The following is a 12,571-nucleotide window of genomic DNA, read 5'->3' as shown; positions in this document are numbered from 1 at the left end:
CAAGGTCCCACATGGCAGACTGGTCAGGAAAGTGAGATCCCATGGGATACAGGGGAAGGTGGCGAGTTGATTCCAAAATTGACTCAGTGACAGGAAACAAAGGGTAATGGTCAATGGATGTTTTTGCGAATGGAAAGCAGTTTCCAGTGGCATTCCACAGGGCTCAGTGTTGGAGCCCTTGCTGTTTATCATATATAGTAACGATTTGAACTTAAATGCTGAAGGCAGGATCGGGAAATGTGCAGATGACACAAAAATTGGCAGTGCAGTTGACGGTGAAGAGGATAACTGTTGTCTCCAGAATGATTTCAATGGTTTGGTTGAGGGGGCGGAAACGTGCAAATGGAATTCAATCCGAAAAAGTGTGAGGTAATTCATTTGGGGAGGGCAAACAAAGCAACGGAATACTCAATAAATGGGAGGATATTGAGAGGTGTAGAGGAAGTGAGAGACCTTGGAGTGCATGTCCACAGGTCTCTAAAGGTGGCAGGACAGGTGGATAAGGTGGAAAAGAAAGCATATGGAATGCTTTCATTTACTGGATGAGGTACTGAATACAAAAGCAGGGATGTAATGGTGGAACTGCATAAAATGCTGGTTAGGCCACAGCTGGGATTTTGTGTACAGTTCTGATCGCTACAGATTCAGGTGACTCGTAGAAGGATTAGAGGGGTCATGAGGAAAAACTTTTTCACCCAGAGATGAGCACCTGGAATTCACTGCCTAAATTGGTGGGCCGAGGCTGAAATGCTCAACTCATTCAAAAGACAGCTGGATCTACACCTGAAGTGCAGTAGCTTGCAAGGCTATGGACCAGGTGCTAGAAAGTGGAATTAAACCGAGCGGCTAGTTTATTTTTTTCCCTCTTTTTTGGCAAGCACAGACACAAAGGGCTGAATGGCCTCTTTCTGTGCCGTAACCTTTCGATGGTTCTATGGTCTGTTGAAATGCAAGGTACCACAAAGGCATGCCTGATGTCAAATGAGCAGTGAAGGGAGGACTTATCCAACCCTAGTAGTTCTTCAGTATTAATATGACTATGACTATGACCAGAATACGTGTTCATGTTCAGTCTATTCATACCTGCTTTTGGGTATATTTCCCATCCTCTAACATTGAAGAGAAAATAAAGCTTTTGTTAGCTACTTATTGGTTTACCGTGACGAGATAAAAACCATTTTCGTGAACTTTGGCACTCAGAAGAAAATTTACTTAACGATTTGCTGTTCAGTGTGCAATACATATCAAAGCATTTTTACGTACAGTCTCAATTCCCATCGCCCTCATTTGGTCAGCCCTCTTTTCCATCACTGATAAAAATTTCTTTGGGTCTGATAAAGCATCAACGATATCTGGTGGAGAAAAAAAAGGGTTTTAAGACAATTTAAAAGAAGTAACAATTAACACTATAATTTTCGTTATCGTGGCATTCAATGATGTTGGGTCAGCTATGGCTCAGAGATCAAGATAAGCTGGATCGTATCAATATTCTGACTTGCACTTTTGTAGAGTGGATGAAAATATTAAACTAAATATGAATTAGGTTGGTTTTCAGCTAAGTCTTAAAGGAGAACAAGGCGGCAGAGGGGTGTAAGAGTTTAGAAAAGGAATTTTTGAGTGTGATACTGTTAATGGTGGGGTAAAGGGGGAATGGCCTCACAAGAAGCCATTGACAAATGAATGAAGAACTCTTGGGGAGGCATTGTGCGGGTTGGGTGGGGGGGTGGTGTTGGTGGAAAGGGAGGTTGCAGTGCTGAAGAAAGTCAGGGGTAAGGCAAGGCCACAGAGGGATTTAAAACACAGATGAGGATTTAAAATATAGCTGTGGGGGACGGGGAGCCATTTTAAGTCAGTGAGTACAGAGTAGGACTTGCTGTGGGATAGAATATAGGCGACAGAGTTTTGAATGTGCTGGAGTTTACAGGACTGGCCTGATGAACACTACAGTTGGAGCCTGGAGGCCTGGTGAGGGTTTCAGTAGCAGACGAGCTGAGATGGAGGCAGAAAGCGGACAGCGTTTACGGAGGTCAAGGTAGGCAATCTTTGCGGTGAACGAACGAAAACGTTTAGAAAGGACATGCTCAAACATTGCAGGGATTGGAGAATCTGCCCGAGAGGTTTCCCCAGTTGCTACACGTTATGGAAGACGTGAATGTAATTCAAACTAAAACAATGAAAATTAAATTACACAATTGGAAAGAAAACAACAAGAGCCTGCATATGGCTCAGTGGTAAAGGTGACATGTATTTGACGCCTGCAGATTTGACGTCCTGGGGTTCAATTTCCCCATCTCTGCTGAGCTAACTGACTGTAGCCAGGGTGATGACAGGGATTCCACAGTTGGCTTCAGTGCCCCAGGGCACCGGTAAACGAACACGTGTTTATGCCAGTGGAGGGCTCGTTGCAATACGCACGTGGACAAACAGCACGCTGAAAGCCGCTGTCAAAATTCAATCACCGACACCGAGACAAGATACGACGGGTCCAATCTGGGAGCTGTACAAGAGGAAGAGCCAGTGCTTTCAGATGATGGGGCATTAAAAAGGAATCAAATTGGGATTCACGCACAAGAGACAAAATTGCGAAAATTGCATGATACAAGCTGGTCTAGGTTGTAAATTATTTCTGTGATATATGTACTTAGCTGATTTAGTTCTGTCATTATCAGAGCTGTTATGGACAGCACATGTGATGCTGTGTATTTCAATGATCACTTTTTGCTTAGTGGGCAATCTTCCAACCTGTTACCACTGTACGCTAATATCTATCGACAGTTAGGAACCTGATAAACTTACCTCCAAACCCATCAGGGACATATGTTTTGAGTACAATGTTACAAAAGACGGTAGGTAATGATAAAGGCTTATTGCCTTCATTTCTGAGGGATATGTGTCGATAGCCAGCTTGGAGACCATCCAAAGGTAGGATTCTCTGACCAATCAGCTTGTTGTTGTCATCATAAACTGCTATTCTCAACACAGCAAGGTCAGGCAGAATTACCTGGAAAAGGAAAAATTTACATTTGGCTTTCGCGGCTGAAACAAAATAACTTGGGGAAAAAAAGTTATGCAATTGCACAGCAAGCAGCGGCATTTGAGAACTGGGCAATTGGAAGTCATGGCCTCAAATCGTCAATTCTCCTTCCAAGCAAAACAGATTTTTGTGAGAGGATTTTTATTTTCTTGAATTAAACACGTCAAGTATTTATCGTGCCCTTGCATCAACAGAACCACAGCAGCTACATCGCCAATGCAGACAGACAGAAGTTATTGAATTCCATTACTCATTTTCCCACCTTGTAAAGACCCCATCCCGTTTGAAATAGCATGCTTTCTTTTCTAGACTCATTTCACAGGGCTAATGGTTTCGTGGATTTGTCCTAATCTTGACAGTGACCAGCGACTCCAGGGTCGAGCCCAGGTGAGCTGTGGACCTGCAGTATTTTTCCGTGGCCCACTCAAACACCCCTATTCCTTCTGGCTCCACTTACCTGTTGGGCTCTCTTTGGCTGGAGTGCACACGGTCCACACTCTGTCCAGCACTCTCCTAAAATGACAATCGGGATCTTAGGTCAATCATTGGATCCCGCCCTCACATTATAATATGGACTGATCGCCTGACTCTGAGGGACACTTCAGCCATGGGCAAAATTGGCACTGCCGCGGCAACGCTGGGAATGGGCTGTTAAGCCATTGCCCGACATTTTGGTGGTGCTACCGCACGTTTCCACAGGAGGCCTCAAATCGACTGTCATGCATCTAGCCAATCCCGCTGTCTCACTATTCAAATAGATCACGGCCGGTCTTCTACCTCAATGCCATTTTCCACAGTATCCCCAGATCCCTTGCCATGTTTAATATCTAGAAATCTATCGATCTCTGTGTTCAATGTACTCAATGATCCTCAATGACATACTCACAGCCCTCTGGGGTAGAAAATTCCAAAGATTTACCACCCTCTGAGTAAAGGCACTCCTCCTTATCTCAGTCTACAAGGGCCTATTCCTTATTCTGAGTCTGTGCCCCCTGGTTCTAAATCCCCCCAGCCAGGGGAAACATCCTTCCTGCATCTACCCTGTCGAGCCCTGTAAGAATTTTGTATGCTTCAATGAGGTCGCCTCTCATTCTTCTAAACTCTAGAGGACAAAGGCCCAGTCTCCTCAATCTCTCCTCACAGGATAATCCTGCCATCCCAGGGATCAGTCTGGTGAACATTTATAGCCCTCCCTCTATGGCAAGTGCATCCTTCCTGAAGGAGGTAAGGAGACCAAAACTGTGCACAATACTCCAGGTGCAGTCTCACCAAGGCTCAATGCAATTGCAGCAAGACTTCTTTACTCCTGTACTCAAATCCTCTCGCAATAAAGGCCAACCTATAATTTGCCTTTCTAAGTGCTTGCTGCACCTGCATATTAGTTTTCAGTGACTTATGAACAAGGACTCCCTTTGGACATCAACACTTCCCAATCTCTCGCCATTTAAAATTGCTCTGCGCTTCTGTTTCTCCTACTAAAGAGAATAACGTCACATTGTTCCACATTATATTCACCTGCCCATATGTTCTTGCCCATTCACTTGGCCTGTCTAAATCTCCTCGAAGCCTCTATGCATTCTCCTCACAACTCACGTTCACACCTAGTTTCGTGTCATCAGCAAACTTGGGAATATCACATTTTGCCCCCACATCCAAATCATTTATATAGATTGTGAATATCTGGGGCCCGAGCACTGATCCTTGTAGTGCCCCAGTAGTCACAGCCTGCCAACCTGAGAATGAATAAAAAATAAAAACTATACATAAAACTAAAATATAAAATTGTATCAGTGAGGGATTGATAAAGTAAGTGATGATCACTCGCTCTATCAGTGCATGTTCTGTGATTCTGTGAAAATAAAATATAAGCCAGTATGCGCCCCACTAAGTGATAGTCTATTAGTCACAAAGGAACTTTAGCCCGTTCCGTTACTTAAACTTTTTAGCCGTTTGGTTGGACAGAATTTGAGTATTGCTGGAAAAAGAGACATGTCAAAGCATTTTGTCTTGCACTCATTAGCAAGAATACCAATATAAGGGGGAAAACAATAATTTATACTGTATGTGAAGAGAGTGCTGATTGGTTGGCAAGTGGACTCTGATTGATAGGGGTGTTACCATGGAGAACGCCCCAGTGATGGTGACTGACAAGCATTGTTTGAAATTTAAACCAGGCAGCTTGATCCTGATTGGGCAAGGCATTGTCCTGAGGAATGAGAAATCTGCCAGGGATTCTCTAACATGGCCTACCACAAGCCTACTTTCACTGAACAATATACGCTTTGGGATTCTTACAGTTCCATACGCTATAAGATTGGTCTTATTGGCAATCTTGTAAATAGGACCTGAGCCATTTGCTCACCATGCAAGCTTGATGCTGAAATAGGGGCATCAATGACATCCTGCAGGATAATGGCTACCCTGATCAGATCATTTCACTCTGTACATCATGCAAACTCACGAACGGGCCTAAGGTCATCACTTTCGGCCCTGAAAAGTGCCCAGCCTACCTCAGGTTGCCCTGGAAGGGCAAGCTATCTCAAAAATGTGAGCAACAGGTGAAGCGAGCTGGGTCATGCTGCTATTATGTAGCAACAACATGAGTGGTATTCGCCACTAACAGGGTGCTGCTGTCAAGGCAAAAAGACATTCCGCCTATCACAGAAACAAGTAATGTGGTATATGAGTTTCAGTGCCAGTGCGATGCTTGGTATGTAGGCTGTACGTCCCGAAGACTGGCGGATCATATCAAACAGCATGTCCCAGTCACTGTTCACAACGGGCAAGGTACAGACTGTACCCAACCAGCCTGTGCTTGCAAAACTCAAAACACAGTGTCCAACATTAGATGTGATTCCGCGATTGGACAACATTTGCTAAGTAGTTCTGAGTGTGCTAGGAATTACGCTGACACCCAATTTAAGATTGTCAGTCAGGCTCACATTGTGGCACATTTGCATGTACTGGAAGCTAGGTATATTAATACACAGGGCCCTGTTCTTTGCAGACAGAAGGAACATGTATACACATTGCATCTGTTTCAGCTAAATAAATTTATTTAAATTCATTCACGGGATGTGGGCTTCGCTGGCTGGGCCAGCATTTATTGCCCATCTCTAATTGCCCTTGAGAAGGTGGTGGTGAGCTGCCTTCTTGAACCGCTGCAGTCCATGTAGTGTAGGTACACCCACAGTGCTGTTAGGAAGGGAGTTCCAGGATTTTGACCCAGCATCAGTGAAGGGACAGCGATATATTTCCAAGTCAGGATGTGGCGATGGTCTAGTTGGTGGTGTTCCCATCTATCTGCTGCCCTCGTCCTTCTAGATGGTTGTGGTTGTGGGTTTGGAAGTTGCTGTTGAAGGAGCCTTGGTGAATTCCTGCAGTACATCTTGTAGATGGCACACACTGCTGCTACTATGCGTCGGTGGTGGAGGGAGTGAATGTTTGTGGAAGGGGTGCCAATCAAGCGGGCTGCTTTGTCCTGGACAGTGTCAAGCTTCTCGAGTGTTGTGGGAGCCGCACTCATCCAGGCAAGTGGGGAGTATTCCATCACACTCCTGACTTGTGCCTTGTAGGCGGTGGACAGACTTTGGGGAGTCAAGAGGTGAGTTACCCATTGCATGAATCCTAGCCTCTGACCTGCTCTTGTAGCCACAGTATTTATATGGCTAGTCCAGTTCAGTTTCTGGTCAATGGTAATCCCCAGGATGTTGATAGTGGGGGATTCAGAGATGGTAATACCATTGAACATTAAGGGGTGATGGCTAGATTCTTTCTTGTTGGAAATGGTCATTGCCTGACACTTGCATGGTGCGAATGTTACTTGCCACTTGTCAGCCCAAGCCTGGATATTGTCCAGGTCTTGCTGCATTTGGACATGGACTGCTTCAGTGTCTGAGGAGTCACGAATGGTGCTGAACATTGTGCAATCATCAGCGCACATCCCCATTTCTGACCTTATGATGGAAGGTCATTGAGGAAGCAGCTGAAGATGGTTGGGCCGAGGACATTACCCTGAGGAACTCCTGCAGTCATGTCCTGGAGCTGAGATGATTGACCTCCAACAACCACAACCATCTTCCTTTGTGCTCTTATGACTCCAACCAGCGGAGAGTTTTCCCCTTGATTTCCACTGACTCCAGTTTTGCTAGGGCTCCTTGATGCCACACTCAGTCAAATGCTGCCTTGATGTCAAGAGCAGTTACTCTCACCTCACCTCTTGAGTTCAGCTCTTCTGACCATGTTTGAACCAAGGCTGAAATGAGGTCAGGAGCTGAGTGGCCCTGGCGGAACCCAAACTGAGCATCAGTGAGCAGGTTATTGCTAAGCAAGTGCTGCTTGATAGCACTGTTGATGACCCCTTCCATCACTTTACTGATGATTGAGAGTAAACTGATGGGGCGATAATTGGCTGGTTGGATTTGTCCTGCTCTTTCTGTACAGGACATACCTGGGCAATTTTCCACATAGCCAGGTAGATGCCAGTGTTGTGGCTGTTATTAGGGGCGCGGCGAGTTCTGGAGCACAAGTCTTCAGTGCTATTGCCGGAATATTGTCAGGGCCCATAGCCTTTGCAGTATCCAGTGCCTTCAGCCCTTTCTTGATATCACATGGAGTGAATTGAATTGGCTGAAGACTGGCAGCTGTGATGCGGGGCACTTCTGGAGGAGGCTGAGATGGATCATTCACACTTCTGGCTGAAGATTGTAGCAAATGCTTCAGCCTTATCTTTTGCACTGATGTGCTGGGCTCCCCCATCATTGAGGATGGGGATATTTGTGGAGCCTCGTCCCCCAGTGAGTTGTTTAATTGTCCACCACCATTCACGACTGGATGTGGCAGGACTGCAGAGCTTAAATCTGATCCATTGGTTGTGGGATCGCTTAGCCCTGGTCTATCACTTGCTGCTTATGCTGTTTGACATGCCAGTAGTCCTGTGTTATAGCTTCACCAGGTTGACACCTCATTTTTAGGTATGCCTGGTGCTGCTCCTGGCATGCCCTCCTGCACTCTTCATTGAACCAGGGTTGATCCCCTGGCTTGATGGTAATGTTAGAGTGGGGGATATGCTGGGCCATGAGGTTACAGGTTGTGTTCGAGTACAATTCTGCTGCTGCTGATGGCCCACAGCGCCTCATGGTTGCCCAGTCTTGAGTTGCTAGATCTGTTCGAAATCTATCCCATTTAGCACAGTGGTTGTGCCACACAACACGATGGAGGGTATCCTCAATGTGAAAGTGGGACTTTGTCTCCACAATGACCGTGCGGTGGTCACTCCTACCGATGCTGTTATAGACAGATGCATCTGTGGCAGGTAGATTAGTGAGGATGAGGTCAAGTATGTTTTTCCCTCTTGTTGGTTCCCTCACCACCTGCCGCAGACCTAGTCTAACAGCGTTGTCCTTTAGGACTCAGCCAGCTTGGTCAGTAGTAGTGCTACCATGCCACTCTTGGATGGACATTGAAGTCCCCCACCCAGAGTACATTCTGCATCCTTGCCACCCTCAGTGCTTCCTCCAACTGGTGTTCAACATGGAGGAGCACTGATTCATCAGCTGAGGGCAGGCAGTACGTGGTAATCAGCAGGAGGTTTCCTTGCCCATGTTTGACCTGATGCCATGAGACTTCCTGGGGTCCAGAGTCGATGTTGAGGACTCCAAGGCAACTCCCTCCCGACTGTATACCTCTGTGCCACCACCTCGACTGGGTCTGTCCTGCGGGTGGGACAGGACACACCCAGGGACTGTGATGGTGGTGTCTGAGACATTTTCTGTAAGGTAAGATTCCGTGAGGATGGCTATGTCAGGCTGTTGCTTGGCTAGTCTGTGAGACAGCTCTCCCAATTTTGGTACTAGCCCCCAGATGTTAATAAGGAGGACTTTACAGAGTTGACAGGGCTGAGATTGCCATTGTCATTTCTGGTGCCTAGGTCAATGCCGGGTGGTCCGTCGGGTTTCGTTCCTGTTTGTGACTTTGTAGCGATTTGTTACAACTGAGTGGGCAGAGGGCATTTAAGATCCTGGTATGGAGTCACGTGTAGGCTAGGCCACCAGGCAAGGTCGGCAGATTTCCTTCCCCAAAGGACGTTAGTGAACCAGATGGGTTTTTACAGCAATCGACAATGTTTCCATGGTCATCATTAGACTTTTAATTCCAGATTTTTACTGGATTCAAATTCCACCATCTGCCATGGTGGGATTTGAACCCGGGTCCGAGCAATACCCTGGGTCTCTGGATTACTAGTCCAGCGACAATATCACTGCGCCATCGCCTCCCTGTAAAATAAGTGACCACCATTCGCTGACTCGTTCCTTGGGACAATGCCTTGACCAATCAGGGTCAAGCTGCCTGGTTTAAATTTCAAACAATGCTTGGCAGCTAACTGTCAGTCACCATCAACTGGTACATTCTCCATGGCAACACCTCTAACAATCAGAGTCCACTTGCCAACCAATCAGCACTGTCTTCATATACAGTATAAATTGTTTTCCCCTTATATTGGTATTCTTGCAAAGTGTCCTGATGAGTGCAAGACGAAAAGCTTCAACATGTCTCTTTTATCTGCAAAAACTTTACTGAAAACACGTCATAATTCTTTAAACAACCATCTCCTTAGCTTGAAATCAAGTTTTCTTCTCTTGTTTTGAGACAGAAACACAATTCACTTAACTCTACTTTGCATATGTAGGTATTCAACATTATTCCCTTTGATTTATATTCTGTAGCTCTCTACCTTTACATCTCAACATTATTCGTACTATTGATACATCTGACAAATGCATAATCTGATAGTCATGAGAACGTTTTAAATGATCAATGTTATGAATCCACAATGAAGTATCTGCATGTATTGTCAGCCCATGTTTATTTTTTCAAACTGTTTTTCAAAAGCATTCCAATTACATATAAAATATGAGCTACAGAAATAATGCTGAGTTCAGCGTTCAGGATAGACAGGAAAGGCCGGATATGATTATTCACACACATTCTCCATCACAAAACGGTGGGTGATTTTAGTAGACTGGTTGGCTTTCAGTCTGCTTCAGCAGAAAAAATAGAAACCTTTTATTTTAAAATATTATTGCACAGTTTGCAAAAAATGAAAACAACGCAGAATAAATATTATCCAGGTGACCTTTATAAATTACTGGTTGGAACTCAGCTAAAGTAATGTGCCCAATTCTGGGCAATACACTTTTCAAAGGACATCAAAGCCTTGGAGGGTTGGTAGCCGAGACACACTAGTCTAGTACCAGGGATGAAGGATTTTAAATAGCCAGAGACACTAAAGAAGCCGGGATTGATCTTCTTAGAAGAGACAAGGTTTAAGGGAAGATTTAAAAGAGGTATTCAAACGATTGAGAGGAGGGTAGATAGGGAGAAACTGGCAGGAAGGTTGGTAACCAGAGAACATACTTTGAAAATAATTGGCAAAAGTCAGGGGGAGGAAAGGAGATTTTCTTTCAACTCAGTGAATTATGAGGATCAGGATTGCAGTGCCTGAAAGGGAGGTGGAAGCAGATTCAATAGTAACTTTCGAAAGGGGAATTGGACACATACTCAGAAAGGAACATTTTCATGGGGAAGACAGCAGGGAAGGGGACTATTTGGATAGCTCTTCCAGAGAGCCAACACAGGCACGATGGGTTGAATGGCCTCCTTCTGTGCTGTTTGAGTCTAGGGTTGACCACCTGGCAGGGAAACATTCTAATCCTGTTCCTGCACATCAGAGTCAGCACTAATTTTGAAAACAATTTAAATACTAGATTCATAACTTACCTTTCGAAACACAAATGGTTCCTCATTATACACGGGGTTCAAACCATTGTTCATCACCATTCGAGTTCGGAACTCCTTTCGAATTGTGTCAGTGGGCAGACCGTACATATCTACTTCTACATATGTACCAATTTTCTTATCTGATAAAAACTGGCCTGATATTACCTGGAAAATAGAAGGACAATTATTGTCTAACAAATGCAAAATTTTTACCAGGCAATTGCATCTTTTTATTTCTTGACGGAATGTGAGCGTGTTCACTGCCCTCAAGAAGCTGATGCTGAGTTGCATTCTAGAACCACTACAATCCACGTTCATACTCTAGTCTTTAGTAGTGGTTATGTGATACAACTGAGTGGCTTGCTAGGCCATTTCAGAGGGTGATTAAGAGTCCAAACACTTGGCTGCAGGTCTGGAGTCACACATAGGCCAGACTGAGAAAGGACAGCAGATTTCCTTCCCTAAAGGACATTAGTGAACCAGATGAGCTTTTACAGCAACCCGGTAGTTTCATGACCACCATCTTACTGAGACTGGCTTTTTAAATCCAGATTTATGTCATTAGCTGAATTTAAATTACCCAATTTGTCACAATTGGATTTGAACTCACATTTTGGATTATAAATCTGGGCCTCTGGATTTCTAGTCCAGTTATGTAATCACTGAGCTACCATGTCCCTAATATACTTTCATTTAATTCATAAAATGTTGCTTGAAGGTAAAGCTCATCCAGGTGACTGCCAACATTCAATAAACCCTTAGCTTGAATAAAGGTTTGCTTTTGCACAATCTTTAACAAGTTTTAGTTCTAACCATAGCTTTTAGTTGTGCTAACCCTGGGGTCAAGAAGCATTAGCATATTGTGGATTGTTGCCTACACTATTTCAGTGGGGCACATGGGGGGGAAGTGAATTTGACTGCATTGCTATGGAGTGAGATTTTCTTTCATTTCCCAGTTTCCCTATGGCAATCAATTGTTATTAAATAAGCATCTTAGCAGTCATCTTTGCTGGAAGGCAATGGAGGGAATTGAGTCACATGATGTATCTCATCCATCTGAATGGTGTTATAGCGTGCAGGCCCATTAATAGACTGGCATATTACGCGTTTGTCCTGAAATTTATCTGGATTTAGGATGGAAGTAAAAAAGGTGGCGGACTTGGCACCCTGAATCTTGCAGAGAGAAAATACATCTTATACAAATAAAGCTTGGGAAACTTGTCCTCTTTTCTTCATACTGCTTTTGTATGACGGGTAAAGCTTATAATGGGATCTCTCGTTTGGCTATCCATTCGATGGCCGAGCGGAGAAACAGATCCTGCGAGCAGTCGATGTGACGTGTTCCACGGTCTGGGACTCAAGAGACAACAATCGTGCTTCTGGGTCGTCCTTCATCTTCCATGGCTGGAGCAGGTGGCAGCATCCACTAGGCCCTGCGTGGATTCGGTTGAGTGCCGTCCACTGTCTCCGAGCGAGGCTGAAGTCAGGGACCCCAGCTGTCCGATCAGTGATGATGTGTTGCTTCTTTATGCTTCATGCTGCCCACAATTCCATCCATCTGGGTAGTGGGTTGATACCATCTGTATGAACATTAGCTGCTGTTTCTTAGAACTATTTTAAGCGCTTTCTTGGTAGGTTTTTCAAGCCTTAATGAATGGGAGGATCAGTGTTCATTGTAATTTTGTCCACCTCATGGAGCACGGTGGCGTTTCAGGAAAAGGAAATTTTCCTTCATTTTCTTCAATTAATTTTGATAAA

At 44.7% G+C, this 12,571-nt stretch overlaps 1 protein-coding gene across 3 annotated transcripts in view; it reads right to left on the bottom strand.

The window, feature by feature from the left end:
- Window positions 1-12,571, bottom strand: part of plcb4a (phospholipase C, beta 4a) — a 459,248-nt gene that overhangs the window by 103,973 nt on the left and 342,704 nt on the right. For all 3 annotated transcript variants that reach the window (XM_078556436.1, XM_078556437.1, XM_078556438.1), the window contains 3 exons: window positions 10,814-10,978; window positions 2,797-3,001; window positions 1,264-1,352 (listed from right to left, as the gene is read on the bottom strand). In XM_078556436.1, the coding sequence (XP_078412562.1) occupies window positions 1,264-1,352; window positions 2,797-3,001; window positions 10,814-10,978 (459 nt within the window). The remainder of the gene's footprint in view (window positions 1-1,263; window positions 1,353-2,796; window positions 3,002-10,813; window positions 10,979-12,571) is intronic.

The sequence above is a fragment of the Cetorhinus maximus genome, chromosome 14 (assembly GCF_964194155.1).
Source record: "Cetorhinus maximus chromosome 14, sCetMax3.hap1.1, whole genome shotgun sequence".
Classification (NCBI taxonomy): Eukaryota; Metazoa; Chordata; class Chondrichthyes; order Lamniformes; family Cetorhinidae; genus Cetorhinus; species Cetorhinus maximus.
The sequence above is the reverse complement of the archived record's forward strand: the minus strand, read 5'-3'. Positions and strand labels throughout refer to the sequence as shown.